Genomic DNA, 19,360 nt, shown 5'->3' on the forward strand with positions numbered 1-19,360 from the left:
TCACTGGCTCAGCTAGCCTCAATTCAGCGTCCCTCGTCCAACTGACCAGCTTGCTAGGCCACTTCTGGGGGCAGTTGGTTTCCATCCCTTAAGGATGTTTGTGAACTAGTTATCCAGATAGTTAGTTAGATAAGAATCTTTTCCTCTATTTCTATCTACCCCTCGATCTTTGTAAAGGAAAAATAGAAAAGTCAGAAATCCAGAGCGGCTGAAGAGAGAGATGCGTGTTTTAGGTGTGGATCCTTTATCTAGGCTGGGAGATCAGTGATCCCTCAGATGGAGATTGACAGGGGATAGGAAAAAAGACAGTCGGTTGTATACTTAAACAACAGCTGGAAAAGAATTGGATATCATCCCAGTGAGACTGTTGAAGGGACAAAAGGCGGGGAAATGAGTTGATTAACACAGCAGAATTGGCACAAGGGATGCAAGAAACACTGGCACCTTCTCTGCCCCTCTGCAGTTATTCCAGCTCCTCACCTTTTAAAGCTGCCAGACTACTGGAGCCCGGCAACAGACCAACTTTGGAGTTGGTGTCCCAGGGACTGTTGGAGAAAGGTATGAAGCTTGTGGGCGGGAGCTGAGGTGATAGCTTCAGTCTTTCCAATGCTACTGTTAGCAGATGCATTTACATATGGTTAGATTGGATGTTTCTATTCCTCAGAATCACTGTGGCTCTTGAAATGCTGAGGCCAAGCAATTATAGTTTTATTGAATATATAGTGCATGCAATAATAAAGCATGAAGTCATCTGACATGCACACCTAATGACTGGCATTCAGTGTGTTACAATTCTGACCTCAATATTTATGTGGAATCGAAATTCTGAATGCAATTCACCATTTTTTATCCTTTTCCCTTGGCCTACTTGTAACAATCTGAATATCTGCACTTTGCATGATCATGTCAAAAGTTAAAAACAATTATATGTAAGAAACTAGTAATCTATATCTCATCAGTAACTCATTTTCACAGCTGATTCCTTCACTGAGTGAAACTCCTCATTGCAAGTCTGTCTTCGATTCTGTATCATTCAGCAGCAGCCCCTTGTTCTAAACTCTAATTAAAACAGAAAATGTTTTCCTAGCCCTCCAATATTTTCTTATGTAGGATTAAATATTGTCCTTGCAGTGACTGATCGTTGCTACAGTTTTCTCAAACTTCGACTGGTATGCCTTCAATCAATTTATCCCATTAAGCAAGTGATTACTTTGCCTCAGAAACCTGCTAGCAATGTAAGGATCAGTGTCCTTATGAGAGTCCAGTAGTCCCCATCTTAGATTTGCTGTACATTACAATTCAAGAGGCATACTATCCCACTGAATAAATAATAGTTAAGGATTATCATTATTAATATTGAAATACTCTTCAAGTCCACAGTAGGCTTATAGAAACAGGAGGAGGCCATTCAGCCCCTCAAGCCTGTTCCACTGTTAAATTAGATCATGACTAATCTGTATTTTAACTGCATCTACCTGTCTTGGTTCTGTAACCTTAATACCCTTACCTCTAGCAAAAATACACCCATAAGATCATAAGAAACAGGAGCAGGAGTAGGCCATTTGGCCCCTCAAGCCTGCCCTGCCATTCAATAAGATCATGGCTGATCTGCCCCAGGCCTCAACTCGTCTTTCATGCCAACACCTCATAGCCCTCAGCTCCCCGATGTTTCAAAAATCTATCTACCTCCTCTTTAAATACTTTCAGTGATCTAGCCTCCGCAACTCTCTGGGGTAGAGAATTCCAGACATTCACTACCCTCTGAGAGAAAAAATTTCTTCGCATCTCAATTTGAAATGAGTGTCCCCTTATTCTGTAACTATATCCACAAGTTCGAGATTCCCCCACCAGTGGAAACATCTTCTCAACATCTACCCTGTCAAGCCCCCTTAGACTCTTGTACGTTTCAGTAAGATCACCCCTAATTCTCCTAAATGCTAATGAATATAGCCCTAACCTGTTTAGCTGTTCTTGATAAGTCAACCTCTTCATCCCAGGAATCAGCCTAGTGAATCTCTTTTGAACTGCCTCCAGTGCCAGTATATCCTTTCTTAAATACGGGGACCAAAACTGTACACAGTACTCCAGGTGCAGCCCCACCAACACCCTGTATGGTTGTAACAAAACTCCCCTAATTTTAAACACCAACCCCCTAGCAATGCAGGTCAAAATTCCATTTGCCTTCTGAATTACTTGCTGCACCTGCATGCTAACGTTTAGTGTTTCATGCACAAGAACACCCAGATCCCTCTGTGCTGCATTTTTTTGGAATCTCTCTCCATTTAAATAATAGTCTGTTGTTTGATTCTTCCTACCAAAGTGCATGACCTCACACTTTCCTATATTAAGCTCCATCTGCCAGGTTTTTGCCCACTCACTCAACCTACCTATATCCCCTTGCAGATTCCTTATATCCTCATCACACCATGCCTTCCCACCTATTTTTGTAGCATCAGCAAATTTGGATACATTACACTCTGCCCCCTCCTCCAAGTCATTAATATAGATTGTAAGTAATTGAGGCCCTAGGACTGATCCTTGTGGCACTCCACTTGTTACGTCTTTCCAACCTGAAAAAAGACCCATTAATCCCGACTCTCTGTCTTCTGTGCGCTAACCAATCCACAATCCATGCTATTACATTAGCCCCAAAACCATGAGCTCCTATCTTGTGCAATAATCTTTTATGTGGCACCTTTTCGAATGCCTTCTGGAAATCCAAATATGCTACATCTACTGGTTCCCCTTTATCAACTCTGCTTGTTATATCCTCTAAGAGCTCTAGCAAATTTGTCAAACATGACTTCCCTTTCACAAAACCATATTGACTCTGTTTGATTGTCCTGTTATTTCTAAATGTCCTGTTATTTCTTCCTTAATCATGGACTCTAGCATTTTCCTAATGACAGATATTAGGCTGACTGGCCTATAGTTTCCTGCTTTTTGTCTCCCTCCCTTCTTGACGGTGGCATTACATTAGTGGTTTTCCAATCTGCTGAAACCCTCCCAGGATCCAGTAAATTCTGGAATATTTCAACCAGTGCCTCCACCATCTATGTAGCCACTTCCTTTAAAACCCCTGGATGCAGGTCATCAGGTTCTGGGGACTTGTCTGCCTTTATTTCCATTGGTTTGTCAAATACTTTGTCATTTGTGATAGAGACTGTTGCAGGATCTTTCATCCCATTAGCCCCTTGCTTATCTGATATCTTTGGGATGTTTATAGTGTCCTCCACCATAAAGACTGATGCAAAATATTGGTTTAAATTATCTGCTATTTTCCTGTTCCCCATTATCAAGTCTCCAGTTGCATTCTCCAAGGGTCCCATGCTCACTTTAGCTACTCTCGTTCTTTTTATATATCCATAGAAACTCTTGCTGTTTGTTTTTATATTTCTTGCCAATTTACTTTCATAATCAATTTCTCCCTTTTTATGTCATCTGCTGCTGGTTCCTAAAAAATTCCCAATCCCCTGGCCTACCACTAGTTTTCACCGCTTTGTATGCCTTAAATTTTGATTGGATTATTTCCTTGACCACCTTTGTTAACCACAGGTAGTTCATCCTTCTCATCGAGACCTTTTTGACCGGGATAAATTTTTGCTGAGCATTATGAAATATCTGCTTAAATGTCTGCCACTGCTCATCCACTGACCTTCCCCTTAGTCTATTTTCCCAGCCTGCTTTCGACAACTCTTTCTTCATACCTCTGTAACTGCCCTTATTTAAGTTGAGGACACTAATTTAACACCCGAGTTGCTCGCCCTCAAACTGAATGTTGTAATTGCTACCTCCTAGAGGATCCTTAATTACGATATCTCTTATTAATCCCACCTCACTACACATTACAATATCTATTATACCTACCCTGTTCCCAGGTAGATTCTGCAACGTGTTGCTCTAATAAACAATCCCTGATGCACTCTACAAACTCGTCTTCCATGTTACCCCTGCTAATCTGATTGGTCAAGTCAATATACAAATTAAAATCACCCATGTCAATCGTAGCTCCCTTCTTACATGTCTCCGTTATTTCTCGATTTATGCTTTGCCCTGCAATGAGGCAACTCTTCGAGGGCCTATGGACGACTCCTACCCATGACTTCATCCCCATGCTTTTCCTTATTTCCATCCAAACTGATTCCACATCACGATCTATTGCACCTATATCACTACTCAGCATCGCACTGGTGCCTTCCTTTGTTAAAAAAGCTACCCCACCTCCTTTTCTTTTTTGCCTATTTTTCCAGAACATCGAATACCCTTGAATATTGAGTCCCCAGTCTTGGTCACCCTGCAACCACGTCTCTGTAATAGCCATCAAGTCAAATTCATCTATTTTTATTTGTGCTGTCAACTCATCTTCTTACAAATGCTGCGTGGATTCAGATAAAGAGCCTTAAGCTTTGACTTTTTACTATTATTGGTCATTCTGATTCTGATTTCTGTTGCATTCTTCTGCTTATATTTTCTGCCCCTTCCTTTCACACTTTATCGTTAACCTTTTCACTACACTGCACCATTGCTCTCTTGTTTCTTCTTGATTTCTTAAACTTCCCTTCAATTGAACCCTCCCCCCACTAATTAGGTTAAAGTCCTATCTACAACCCTCGTTATACGATTAGCCAGGACACTGGTCTCAGCATTGTTCAAATGAAGCCCTCCCCAATGGAACAGCTCTTTCCTTCCCCAGTACTGGTGCCAGTACCCCATGAATTGGAACCCATTTCTCCCACACCAGTCTTTGAGCCACGCATTTACCCCTCTAATTTTATTTACCCTACGCCAATTTGCACATGGCTCAGGTAGTAATCCAGAGATTATTACCTTTGTGGTTCTGCTTTTTAATTTAGCCTCGAGCTGCTCGTAATTCCTTGGCAGAACCTCTTTCTTAGTCCTGCCTTTGTCATTGGTGCTTATGTGAACCATGACAACTGGATCTTTTCCCTCCCACTCTAAGTCCCTCTCCAGCCCAGAAGAGATGTCCTTAACCATGGCACCAGGTAGGCAACATAGCCTTTGGAACTCTCTATCATTGCTGCAGAGAAAGTCATTCCCTTAACTATGCTATTCCCTATTACTACTACATTTTTCTTTTCTCCCCCCAGTTGAATTGCACTCTGGACCACAATGTTATGGTCATTTCGCTCATCCTCCCTGCAGTCTGTGCCCTCGTCCACACTGGGAGCAAGAACCTCTTACCTGTTGGACAAGGGCACCAGCTGAGGCTCCTCCAAAGCTAAATTTTGGATCCCCATACCTGCCTCACTTACAGTCACAACCTCATGTACCTGACCATGGTCCAGATTTTATGTAATTAATCTACGGGGTGTGACTGTCTCCTGAAGCACAGTGTCCAGGTAACTTGCCCCCTCCCCTCACCGATGTGTCGCAGTGTCTGCAGCTTGGACTCCAGCTCATCAATTCTGAGCCGAAGTTCCTCGAGCAGCCAACACTTGCTGCAGATGTGGTCACCGTGGATCACATCCACCAGTGCTCACACATTACAGCTGCAACACATCGCCTGCCCAGCCATCTCTATTCTATTTAATTAATTAATTTGGATGTTAAATATTTTAAAAGTGAATTTCTTAACTGTACTCTTCAGCTGTAATAATGTCTCCGGATTTAAACCACTTGGCCAATCTAAAGAGACACGGAAGAGATACCCACCAATCACCTGTTTTCCTTTGATGTCACACCTGCTTTGACAGCTAGAAACAGGTCCTTCTCTCGCACTCTCCTCTAGGTGCTGCTAACTGCCTGACTGAATGTCCTCCTCTCTCACACTCTCCTCTAAGTGCTGCTGACTGCCTGTCCCAGGGTCCTCCTCTCACACTCTCCTCTAGGTGCTGCTGACTGCCTATCCCAGGGTCCTCCTCTCGCACTCTCCTGTCGCTCTCTCCTCTATGTGCTGCTGACTGCCTGGCTCAGAGTCCTCTCACACTCTCCTCTAGGTGCTGCTGACTGCCTGACTCAGGGTCCTCCTCTCGCACTTCCATCTCTCTTTCTAAGACTAATGTGTTGAACTTAAGCAAGAGCAATTATGAGGGTATGAAGACACAGCTGGCAAAAGTAAACTGGGAAATTAGGTAAAAGGATAAGTCAGTAGAGTTGCAAGAACAGACATTGAAGGTGGTATTTCACAACACTCAGAAAAGATACATTCCAATGAGAAAGAAAGACTAGCAGAAGGACATACCATCCATGGCTAACTAAGGAAGTTAAAGAATATTACCAAATTGAAAGAAATGTGTACAATTCAGCAAAGATTAGTGGCAGGTTAGAAAATTGGACAGAATACAAAAACCGGCAAACAGTGGCTAAAAATGATGAGGGAGAAATTACAAGAAAAAACTAAAACAGATGTAAGAGTTTTTAAGGTATTTATAAAGGAAAAGAGGAAGTAAAGTGAGCGATGGTCCTCTAGCAAGTGAGTCTGGGGAATTAATAATGGAAAATAAGGAAATGGTGAATGAATTGAACAGATATTTTGCCTCCGAATTCACTGTAGAGGATACAAATAGCACTCCAGAAATAAATGTACATCAGGAGGTGAAAGGGAGGGAGGAAGGTTAAACAATGGCAATCACCAAAGAAAGAATACTGAGCAAATTATTAGAATTAAAAGCTGACAAGACCCCAGGTCCTGATGGACTTCATTAATAGAAGTGGCTGCTGAAGTAGCAGGTGCATACGTTGTAATCTTCCAAAATTCCCTAATTTCTGGAAAGGTCCCATCAGATTGAAAAATAGTGAATCTAACTCCACTATTCAAGAAAGGAAGGAGACAAGCCAGTTAGCTTAACACCTGTCTAAGGAAAAATGCTGGAATCTATTATTAAGAGGTTATAGTGGAGCACTTCGAAAATGTTAATGTGATCAGGCAGAGTCAGTATGGTTTTGTGAAAGGGAAATCGTGTTTGACTAATTTCTTAGAATTCTTTGAAGAAGTGACAATGTGGATAAAAAGAAACATGTGGAAGTGGTGTACTTGAGTTTCCAGAAGGCATTTGACAAGGTGCTACATCAAAGGTTACTGCACAAAATAAGAGCTGTTGGTGTAGGGGGTAACATTAGCATGGATAGAGGATTGGTTAGCTATCAGGAGAAAGAGAGTAGGCATAAACAGGTCATTTTCAGGTTAGCAAAATGTAACAACTAGAGTGCCACAGTGATCAGTGCTGGAGCCTCAACTATTTACAATCTGCATTAATGGTTGGATGATGGGATTGAACGTATGGTTGCTAAGCATGCTGATGACACAAAGATAGGTAGGAAAGTAACTTGTGAATCGGGCATAAGGAGCCTGCAAAGAGATATAGATAGGTTAAGTGAATGGGAGAAAATTTGGCAGATGGAGTATAATGTGGGAAAATGTGAACTTGTCCACTTTGGCAGGAAGAATAAAAAGGCAGCAAATTATTTAAATGAAGAGAGATAGCAGAACTCTGCCGTACAGAAGGATCTAAGTATCCTGATTCATGAATCACAAGAAGTTAGCATGCAAGCATAGCAAGTGATTAGGAAGACAAATACAATGTTACCATTTATTGCAAGGGGAATGGAATTTAAAAGTAGGGATGTTTTGCTGCAGTTGGATAGAGTCTTGGTGAGACCACATTTAGAGTTTTGTGTACCGTTTTGGTCACCCTGTTTAAGAAAGGACATAATTGCGTTAGAAGAAGTTCAGAGAACATTCACTCAGCTGATTCCTTGAATGATGGGGTTACGCTGTGAGGAAAGGTTGGACTGGCTGGGCCTGTATCCACTGGAGTTCAGAAGAATGAGAGGTGATCTTACTGAAACATATAAGATACTGAGGGGACTTGACAGGGTGGATGCTTGAAAGGATGTTTCCTCTTATGGGAGAGACTAGAACTAGGGGATTCCCATTTAAAATGGAGGTGAGGAGAATTTTTTTCTCTGAGAATTATGAATCTTTGGAACCGTGTCCCTCAGAGTGCTGGAGGCAGGGTCAATGAATATTTTAAGGCCGAATTGGATAAATTCTTAATTATCAAGGGATTCAAAGGGTATTGGGGTAGAAAGGAAAGTGGAGTTGAGGCCACAGTCAGATCAACCATGATCTTATTGAATGGCGGAGCAGACTCAAGGGGCTGAATGGCCTACCCCTGCTCCTAATTTGTATGTTTGTATGTTGAAATTTTCAATTGACCCCAAGCCACAGCATCCTTTTTAGAGGAGATACTGCCAGATTTCCACTACCCTTTGCTTGAATTTGCTTTTTGACATCAACCCAAATGGCCTGGCTCCAATTTGAAGGTTATTTCTCCCTTGTTCTGGCTTCCCCCTGAACAGAGGAAGTAATTTCTCCCTATCTGTCCTATCAAATCCATTCATCATCTTAAACACTTTAACCAAATCACCCCTTAATTTTCTATGCTCATGGGAATACAAACCTAATTCATGCAACTGGTCCTTTTAGCCCATAGTATCTCTCTGGTGAATCTCCGCTGCACTCTCCCCAACACGAGTATAGCCTTCCTGAGGTGCGGTGCTCAGAACTGAATGTGGTACTACAGATGGGGTCTAACCAGAGCTCTGTACATCCATTTATATTCCAGCCTTATTGAGATAAGTAAAATTCCATTAGCCTTTTTAAATTATTGATCTTTTCTAAGTGGTGGATTTTGTGGGTTTGGAAGGTGCTATCGAGAGAGGCTTAGTGAGTTGCTGCAGTGCATCATGTAGATGGTACACAGTGCTGTCACTGTGCGTCAGTGGTAGGGGGATTGAATGTTTAGGGTGGTAATGGGGTGCTGATTCAGAAGGTTGCTTTGGCCTGGATGGTCTTGAACTACTTGTTGGGTCTGCATCCATCCAGGCAAGTGGAGAGTATTCTATCATACTCCTGACTTGTGCCTTGTAGATGACAAACAGACTTTTGGGAGGCAGGAGCTGAGTTACCAGAGCTCCCAGTCTCTGACCTGTATCCACAGTATTTATATGGCTGGTCCAGTTCAATTTCTGGTCAATGGTAACCCCCAGGATATTGGTAGTGGGGGATTCAGCGATAGTAATGACATTAAATATCATGGGGAGATGGTTGGATTCTCTCTGGTGGAAGATGATCATTGCCTGGCACTTGTGTGCCCCAAATGTTACTTGCCACTTACCAGTCCAAGCCTGAACACTGTCCAGGTCTAATGCATATGAATATGGACTGCTTCAGTAGCTGAGGAGTCATGAATGGTGCTGAACATTGTGCAATCACCAGCAAACATCCTCACTTCTGATCTTGTGATGTGAGGAAGGTCACATTGAGGAAGCAGCTGAAGATGTTAGGGCCTAGGACACTATCCTGCGAAACTCCTGCAGGAATATCCTTGGATGGAGATGTTTGACCTCCAACAGCCACAGCCATCTTCCTTTGTGCCAGGTATGACTCCAACCAGTGGAGACTTTCCCCCTGATTCCCATTAACCGCAATTTTGCTAGGGCTCCTTGATGCCATGCTCGGTCAAATGTGGTCTTGATGTCAAGGGCAGTCACTCTCACCTCAGCTCTTGAGTTCAGTTCTTTTGTCCATGTTTGGACTAAGGCTGTAACGAGGTCAGGAGCTGACTGGCTCTAGTGGGACCCAAACCGAGCATCAGTGAGCAGGTTATTGCTAAGCAAGTGCCCCTTGATAGCACTGTTGATGATCCCTTCCATTACTATGCTGATGACCGAGAGTAGACTGATGGGCTGGTAATTGGCCAGGTTGGATTTGTCCTGCTTTTTGTGGACAGGACATACCTGGGCAATTTTCCATGCTGCTGGGTCGATGCCAGTGTTGTGGTTGTGCTGGGACAGCTTGGCTAGGGGTCTGGCTAGTTCTGAAGCACAAGTCTTCATTACTATTGCCGGAATGTTGTCAGGGCCAATAGCCTTTGCAGTATCCAGTGCCTTCAGCTGTTTCTTGATGTCATTGATTGGCATAAAAATCCATTTGGTTCACTAATGTCCGAAAGGGAAGGAAATCTGCCATCCTTACCTGGTCTGGCCTACGTGTGACTCCAAACCCACAACAATGTGGTTGACTCTTGACTGACCTTAAAATGTCCCAGCAAGCTACTCAGTTGTACCAAAACTGCTACTGAAAAGTCGAACCAGATGTCTGCAGTCATTCAAGAAAATGACTTACCATCACCTTCTCAAAGTCAATTCAGCATGGCCAACAAATACTGGCCTTTTGTGCAATGCCAACATTGCATGAATGATTTTAAAAAATCACAGGGTGTGAATCGGGGACCTTTGGAGGCTGGTGACAGCTGCAAATGCTTCAGCCTTATCTTTTGCACTGATGTGCTGGGCTTACCCATCATTGAGGATGGGGATCCTTGTGGAACCTCCTCCTCCAGCTAGTTGTTTAATTATCCATCACCATTCATGACTTGCTATAGCAGAATTGCAGAGCTTTGATCTGATCTGATGGATGTGAATTGCTTAGCTCTGTCTATAGCATGCTGCTCTGCTGTTGGCATGCAAGTGGTCCTGTGTTAAAGCTTCACCAGATTGGCATTTCATTTTTAGGTATGCCTAGTGTTGCTCCTGGCATGCTTCCCTACACTCCTCTTTGAACCAGGATTGATCCCCTGACTTGACTATAATGGTAGGGTGGGGAATATGCCGGGCCATGAGGTTACAGAATTAAAAACAGAAAGTGCTGGAAATACTCAGCAGACCTGGCAACATCAGTGGAGAGAGAAATGGAGTTAACATTTCAAGTTGAATATGACTGTTGCTCAGAACTCATAGCTTTTACTTTGGATTTCCAGCATCCACAGTATTTTGCTTTTATTTTAACCATGCGATTACAGATTCTGGTTCAATAGAACTCTGCTGCTGTTGCTGATGGCCCACAGTGCCTCATGAATGCCCGGTTTTGACCTGCTAGATCTGTTCTGTGTCTACGACATTTAGCACAGTGGCAGTGTCGCACAACTGGTATCCTCAGTGTGAATTTGAGACTTCGTCTTCACAAGGACTGTGTGGTGTTCACTACTACCTATAATGTCATGGACAGTTGCACCTGTGGCAAGTAAATTGGTGAGGGTAATGTAAAGTAGTTAAAATATTCACAAAAACAGATCTATGCTAAATTGTTTGTTGCAGCCATCCAGTGCAGTATTTGGCTACCGTTGGTGTCCTGGCCCAAATGGCTGTACTGCATATGTGAATCTAGACAGTGAGTGTCGATAAGGTATTCAACTGCAATGGTGCTATTCTCCCACTACGCTGAAGCACCACAACTTGAACTAATCTTCATGCTCTTCTTATGCCAGGTTCTCCTTCCTCCTCCAATCCAGGGGTCCTAAGCTGCTACTACACAGTAAATAACTGAATGATTGTTATTGGTTTCTATACACAATAGGATTTGTTTATATTAATGACTGTAAAGAGAATACTGAGGGGTTACCTGATCTTTAAAATTATGAAAGGGTTTGATAGGATGATGTAAAGAGGTTGTTTCCATTTGTTTCCACAAAGCTAGGCACCATAAATCTAAGATAGTTACAAAGTAATCTCATAAGGAATTCAGGAGAAACATATTTATCCAGAGAGTGGGAAGAATGTGAAACTCACGATGACACGGGATAGTTAAGGCGCATAGCATGCATGTACTTAGGGTGGGAGGAGGTTCATTGGACGGTAAACATTGGCATAGACCAGTTGGATGGCTTGGCCAGTTCTGTGATGTGGTAGTCCATATATATACACACATGAAGGTTTGTTACTATAAGTGTGCACAGGATAATTTTGAGAGCACTTATAATTTTAAGTATCGTTTTTCTTTTTCCTTAATTATTGTGTCTAGGTATAAGATAGTGCTGGACACTGACGCAACAAGCTATGGTGGTCACGGTCGATTGAACCACAACACAGAGTTCTTCACAGATCACCAATCCCAAAACGATCGTCCCAACTCCGTGCTGGTAAGTACAGTGACCAGTTTCATTAGAAGTATTTCATTAAAGTGGGCTTGTCAATTTTTGAAAACCCCATTCAGCAAATGCCCAGCTGGTCAATAAAGTCTTCCCACACTCACGCTCCCTGGGGCAGGCGGTCTAGACATTTACCTGTGATATTGGGGCACATCTAGATTTTTCCTCCCACAGCCATATAATATTCCAGAAGAGAAAAAAAAGGGATTGGGGGGGAACAGGCTCAGTCACGGGATAAAAAATATTCTGGAAAACCCCTCCTACTCCCTGAGGTGAAAGAATCACAGATTATGGATTCATTCTCTATTGATCCACTACCTTCCACATGATTAACTCTCTGCCTGAGGCTGGAGCCAGTCCAACTCAAAGACTTACTGTGCCTGCTTGAACTGTGAGAAACAGCAAGCATTTATAGACCGTGTCTTCCAAACCTGATTGTGTCTAGAGTGAGAATTTCGAACTGTAATCACACAAGGATGAAGTACTGCTGGTTACAAGTCTGTAACAGAGGTTAGTGACAGTGGGTTCAGTGTGATAAAATGAAAGTATCACAAAGGTCAGAGGCTAGGAATCCTGCAACGAGTAACTCACCTCCTGACTCCCCAAAGCCTGTCCACCTTCTGCAAGACACAAGTCAGGAGTGTGAAGGAATATCCCTCACTTGCCTGGATGAGTGCAGCTCCAACAACACTTAAGAAGTTTGACATTGTCCAGGACAAAGCAGCCTGCTTGATTGGCATCACATCCACAAACATTCACTCCCTCCACCGCCAACGCACTTGCAGCAGTGTGTACCATCTACAAGATGCACTGTAGAAACTAACCAAGGCTCCTTAGGCAGCACCTTCCAAACCCATGACCACTACCATCTAGAAGGGCAAGGGCAACAGACATATGGGAACACCACCACCTGGAAGTTCCCCTCCAAGCCACATACCATCCTGACTTGGAAATATATCACCGTTCCTTCGCTATTGCTGGGTCAAAATCCTGGAACTCCCTCACTAACAGTGTTGTGGATGTACCCACATCACAGGGACTGCAGCAATTCAAGAAGGCAGCTCACCACCACCTTCTCAAGGGCAATTAGGGATGGGCAATAAATGCTGGCCCAGGCAGTGAAGCCCACATCCTGTAAATGAATTTAAAAAAACATGGGCATCTGCTTCATATGTGTTAAATATTTAGAGAAGTCACTGTAGCAATTTGGCTGATACAATTTCTTTCTTCAAAGTAGAAAAGCTATTAATATTGTGTCTACCGCATCCTCAAGATACCGAAAGTGTTTTGCAGCAAACACAGCAGCCAGCCTGTACATATCAAGGCCCTGGCAAAGATATTACCAGTTAATGCATTTGGCTGCTGTTGGTTGAGGGAGTAATGTAGCCCAGGACACTGGGAATATTCCTGTGCCCTCCTTTGATCAGTGCCATAGCATCTTTAACTTCTAACTTAACAGGCTAGTATTAACTCATTTGACACTTCATCTGAAAGGCCTGACAATGCACAATCCCTCCTCAATGCTGATTTGAGATTGTGCTCCAAATCCTCGGGCAGGGCATTGTTGCCAGATTGATGACTCATATGGCATCAGGAAACATGGGCTTAAATATACAGGACAGGCCGGCTACCTCCCCTTTTCTGACTATCACCACTCTGTCCTGGTATCTCGTGTGAAATGTGGTGTACCAACAGAATGGCAAAATACCATCTGTTTATTCAAGTAAATCTATACTTCTATATACTCACCAGTATGATATTAATCAAAGACTTTGAACCACTCCAATCCAGATGAAATCTAGGAACTGAATGCCATCAAACTACTGAAAATGGTTCATATTTTCTAAGCAATGTTTGGTGACGGGATCTGAACCTATTAATTCTGGACTATTGTCATGTGATTGTTATGTGTCATAGCCTATTGCAATGTAGGTGACAATGTTGCATCACATATACATCATTTTGGATGGAATGAGGATGGCATCAATGATAAATCAACCTCACACCATTATATATTCTCTCTCTTTCCGCAATAACAAAAGACTTACTTTTATATAATGTCTTTCACAATCTCAAGACATCCAAAACGGCATTACTTTTTGAACTGTGTCACTGTTGTAGGATGACCTGGCAGCCAATTTGCACACAGCATCTGAGATAAAATAGATCATCTGTTTTAGTGATGTTAATTGAGGGATAACTATTGACCAGGACTCCCCTGCGCTTTTTCGAATAGTAGCGAGATACAATAGGAAAAGGGTACAATTCCAAAGGGGCTGCAGGAGCAGAGAGACCTGAGTGTATATGTGCATAAATCATTGAAGGTGACAGGACAGGTTGAGAGAGCAGCTAATAAAGCATACAGGATCCTGGGCTTTATAAATAGGGGCATAAAGTACAAGAACAAGGACATTATGTTAAATCTGTAGAAAACACTTGTTCAGCCTCAACTGGAATATTGAGTTGAGTTCTGGGCTCTGCATTTAAGGATGTGAAGGTATTAGAGAGGGTGCAGAAAAGATGCACAAGAATGGTTCTAGCGATGAGGAACTTCAATTTCAGAGATAGATTGGAGAATTTGGGACTGTTCTCCTTGGAGAAGAGAAGGCTGAGAGGAGATTTGACAGAGGTATTCAAAATCATGATGGGTCTGGACAGAGTAGGGAGTGCTGTTCCCACTGGTGGAAGCATCAAAAACTAATGGACACAGATTTAAGGTAATTGGCACAAAAAGCAATGGTGACATGAGGAATACGTTTTTCACATAGCAAGTGGTAAGATCTAGAATGCACTGCCTGAGAACTTGGTGGAGGCAGGGTCAATTGAGGTATTCAGAAGGGAATTGGATTATTATCTGAAAAGAAAAAATGTGCAGGGCTATGGGGAGAAGGCAGGGGAATGTCACTCGGTGAATTGCTCCTTCAGAGAGTTGGCACGTGCACCTTGGGTATAACCGTTCAGTGATTCTATGGTTTTTTTTGCCGAGTATATGCTTCGTATATTAGGTTTATTGAATATAGAAGATTAAGCGATGGTCAAATTCAAGATCTCGAGATAATTAAAGGATTCCAAAGGATAGATAGAGAGAAACCTCTTCCTCAGGAGGGTGCTTTTTGGTTTTGGGGATGGTGGTGGTGTGAGTATCCAGTACAAGCAGGAATAACCTTAAACTACTTCTTTTTTCTACCCCACATAGACTGTTTTCTACAGTCATACCTCCTTCCATTTCTCCACTCTCAGGTACTCTGCGTTCCCAATCCCCTAACAAAACCCTTCAAAACTCATTGACCTTCCTGCTTTAGATTCATAAACGTTTACAGCACAGAAGGAGGCCATTTGGCCCATCCTGTCCATGTCGGTCAACAAAGATCTGACAACACTAATTCCATTTTCTAGCGCTTGGCCCATAGTCCTGAAGGCTATGGCAACACAAGTCAATACCTAAATACTGCTTAAATGTTATGAGAGTTTCTGACTCAACCTCCCTTTTCAGGCATTGAGTTCCAGATTCCCACGACCCTTTGGGTGAAAACATTTCTCCCCAACTCCCCTCTTAGCCTTCTACCTCTTACCTTAAACCTATGCCTCCTGGTTATTGACCCCTCTACTAATGGAAAAAGTGCCTTCCTACCTTCGCTGCTCCAAGGAAAACAATCCCAGCCTGTCTAATCTTTCCTCATGGCTTAGACCCTCCAGTCCAGGCAGCATGCTGGTAACTCTCCTCTGCACCCTCTCCAGTGCAATCAAATCCTTCTTATAATATGGTGACCAGAACTGCACGCAGTACTCCAGTTGTGACCTAACCAGCGTTTTATACAGTTCTACCATAACATCCCTGCTCTTGTATTCTGTGCCTCAGCTAATAAAGGCAAGTATCCCATATGCTTTCTCAACTACCTTATCTACCTGCCCTGCTACCTTCAGGGGTCTGTGGATATGCACACCAAGGTCCCACTGATCTTCAGTACTTTTCAGGATCCTACTATTTATTTTGTAATCCCGTGCCTCGTTAGCCCTCCCAAAGTGCATTACCTCACACTTTTCAGGGTTGAATTCCATTTGCCATTGCTCTGCCCACCTGACCAGTCCATTGATATCCTCCTGCAGTTTACAGCTATCCTCCTCACTATTTACCACCCTACCAATCTTCGTGTCATCTGCGAACTTCTTGATCATACACCCTACATTCAAATCCAAATCATTTATGCTCACCGCAAACAGCAAGGGCCCCAACACCAAGCCCTGTGGGACCCCACTGGAATCAGGCTTCCAGTCACAGAAACATCCCTCTACCATCACCCTCTGCTTCCTGCCTCTCTGCCAGTTTTGGATCCAATGTGCCACTTTGCCTTGGATCCCATGGGCTCTTAATTTCTTGACCAGTCTGCCATGAGGGACCTTATCAAAAACCTTGCTGAAGTTCATGTAGACCACCTCAACTGCATTACCCTCATTAACACTCCTAGTTACCTCCTCAAAAAATTCAATCAAATTTGTCAAACACGACCTTCCCTTAACAAATCCATGCTGACTCCCTGATTAATCCATGTCTCTCCAAGTGCAGGTATATTCTGTCCCTTGGAATTCTTTCTAGTAGCTTCCCCACCACTGAGGTTAGACTGACTGGCTTGTAATTTCCTGGTCTATCCCTTCCTTTTTTAATAATGGGACGTTAACAGTCCTCCAGACCTCTGGCACCTCACCTGTGGCCCCTGATATCTCTTCCCTTGCGTCCCTCAACAGCCAGGGATACATCTCATCTGGACCTGCAGATTTATCAACTTTTAAGGCCACTACAGCCACAAGTACCTCCTCTCTCTCTCTGTTAATTTCCTCTTATATTTCACAGTCCTCCACCCTGATGTCCCTACCTGCGTCGTCCTTTTCCATTGTGAAGACCGACGCAAGGTATTCTTTGAGGACTGTACCCATGTCTTCCGGGTCCACACACACATTACCTCTATGGTCCCTAATTGGCCCTACTCTTTCCCTAGTTGTTCTCTTGTTCTTTATATATTTTAAAAAACCCTTTGGGTTTTCCTTTATTCTACCCACCAATGCTTTCTCATGCACTCTCTTAGCTTTCCTAATTTCCTTTTTAAGCTCCCCTCTGCACTTTTTATACTCCTCTAAGGGACTCTGCCATATTGAGCCCTCGGTATCTGCCATAAGCTTCTCCTTTTTTATTTTCTTGCCATCGTCCTAGGCTTGACTCCCTGTTAAATACAACCTACAACACCCCTCTGTGCCTTTCTTGGCATCCCCCAATGAGGAACTTGGCATGCTAGTTATGAGTTGAAACCCCAATTGCCCTATCCTACCCTCTCTTCAACCTTTCTGACATTGTGCCTGCAAGGGGCTAATCTTGCCTCCTTCCCTGCCTAACTTACCCACTCTCCCCCTCTTTCTCCCCCCACCCCCCACCATTGACCCTGTGAACTCTGCCAGCAGATCAGCTCTCACCATCCCCCACCCCCACTATCTATCTCCTTACAGAATGTCCATTCATTTGTGAACAAAGCCCTTGCCACCCATAAACTTACTGTGGATGATTGTATCAACATCATAACCTTAATGAAATCTGGCTGAGGGTCGATAACACTTTTCCCCTTAATGAAGCCTCTCCATCTGGCTACATCTTCCACCACTTGCCCGTCAAGACCAGCACAGTGACTGTGTGGATCACACCTTGGCCTAACCCCTTACCTCTCTGGCACTTTCTCCTCCTTTGAGAATCTCACCTTGTTCCACACCTTTCACTTCTCATTGAAAATGATCATTCTGTATGTCCCTCCCAAATACGATAGATGTTTCTCACCGTGTATCTTCATTGCTTTCTTGCCTCAGCCTCAGGACAGAACAACTTCTCATCCTCTGTGATATCGACCTCCACTTGAACTCATCGTGAATCTTTCCTCTCAGTTCACTAACCTCTTTTCCTCCCTAATTGTCTCCCTCCATTTAAACTCTCCACCCCATGATCATGGACAACCCCCCCGCCCCCCAACCTTGCAATCTCTCACGTTCTTGCCAGTCTCGCCCTCCCTCTCTCTCGCCCTCCCTCTCTCTCGCCCTCCCTGTCTCTCGCCCTCCCTGTCTCTCGCCCTCCCTGTCTCTCGCCCTCCCTGTCTCTCGGCCTCCCTCTCTCTCGCCCTCCCCTTCTCTCACCCCCCTTCTCTCTCACACCCCCTCACTCTCGCCCCCTCTCACTCTCGCCCTCCCTCACTCTCGCCCTCCCTCTCTCTCTCTCCCTTTCTCTCCGTCTCCCTCACCCTTTCTCGCTGTCTCTCCCTCTCTCTCGCCGTCTCTCCCTCTCTCTCGCCGTCTCTCTCTCTCTCGCCGTCTCTCTCTCCCTCTCTCTCACCGTCTCTCTCTCTCTCGCTGTCTCTCTCTCTCTCCGTCTTTCTCTCTTTCTCCGTCTCTCTCTCTCTCCCTTTCTCGCCGTCTCTCTCTCTCTCTCTCACCATCTCTCTCTCGCCGTCTCTCTCCCTCTCTCTCGCTGTATCTCTCTCTCTCGCCGTCTCTCTCTCTCTCGCCGTCTCTCTCTCTGTCTCTCTCTCTCCCTTTCTCGCTGTCTCTCTCTCCCTTTCTCGCTGTCTCTCTCTCCCTTTCTCGCCGTCTCTCTCTCCCTTTCTCTCCGTCTCTCTCTCCCTTTCTCGCCTTCTCTCTCTCTCTCGCCGTTTCTCTCTCTCTCTCTCTCGCAGTTTCTCTCTCTCTCTCACCGTTTCTCTCTCTCTCTCACCGTCTCGCTCTCTCTCTCGCTCTCTCTCTCGCTCTCTCTCTCGCCGTCTCTCTCGCCGTCTCTCTATCTCTCTCGCCATCTCTCTATCTCTCTCGCCGTCTCTCTATCTCTCTCGCCATCTCTCTCTCTATCTCTCTCGCCATCTCTCTCTCTCGCCATCTCTCTCTCTCTCTCCGTCTCTCTCTCTCTCTCCATCTCTCTCTCTCTCTCTCGCCGTCTCTCTCTCTCTCACCGTCTCTCTCTCTCTCGCCGCCTCTCTCTCCCTCTCTCACCGTCTCTCTCTCCCTCTCTCGCCGTCTCTCTCTCCCTCTCTCACCGTCTCTCTCTCTCTCCGTCTCTCTCTCTCTCTCTCTCGCCATCTCTCTTTCTTGCCGTCTCGCTCTCTCTCTCTCCGTCTCGCTCTCTCTCTCTCCGTCTCTCTCTCTCTCGCCGTCTCTCTCTCTCTCTCGCCGTCTCTCTCTCTCTCGCCGTCTCTCTCTCTCGCCGTCTCTCTCTCCCTCTCTCGCCGTCTCTCTCCCTCTCTCGCCGTCTCTCTCCCTCTCTCGCCGTCTCTCTCTCCCTCTCTCGCCGTCTCTCTCTCCCTCTCTCGCAATCTCTCTCTCTCTCTCGCCGTCTCTCTCTCTCTCGCCGTCTCTCTCTCTCACCGTCTCGCTCTCTCTCTCTCGCC

The 19,360-nt window shown here is 44.4% G+C and overlaps 1 protein-coding gene across 4 annotated transcripts in view; it reads left to right on the forward strand.

The window, feature by feature from the left end:
* The window catches only part of gbe1b (glucan (1,4-alpha-), branching enzyme 1b), a 600,154-nt gene that overhangs the window by 547,000 nt on the left and 33,794 nt on the right, over positions 1–19,360 (forward strand). For all 4 annotated transcript variants that reach the window (XM_041211102.1, XM_041211103.1, XM_041211105.1 and 1 more), the window contains exon 15: positions 11,825–11,942. In XM_041211102.1, the coding sequence (XP_041067036.1) occupies positions 11,825–11,942 (118 nt within the window). The remainder of the gene's footprint in view (positions 1–11,824; positions 11,943–19,360) is intronic.

Source organism: Carcharodon carcharias, chromosome 18 (genome assembly GCF_017639515.1).
Source record: "Carcharodon carcharias isolate sCarCar2 chromosome 18, sCarCar2.pri, whole genome shotgun sequence".
In the NCBI taxonomy this organism is placed as follows: Eukaryota; Metazoa; Chordata; class Chondrichthyes; order Lamniformes; family Lamnidae; genus Carcharodon; species Carcharodon carcharias.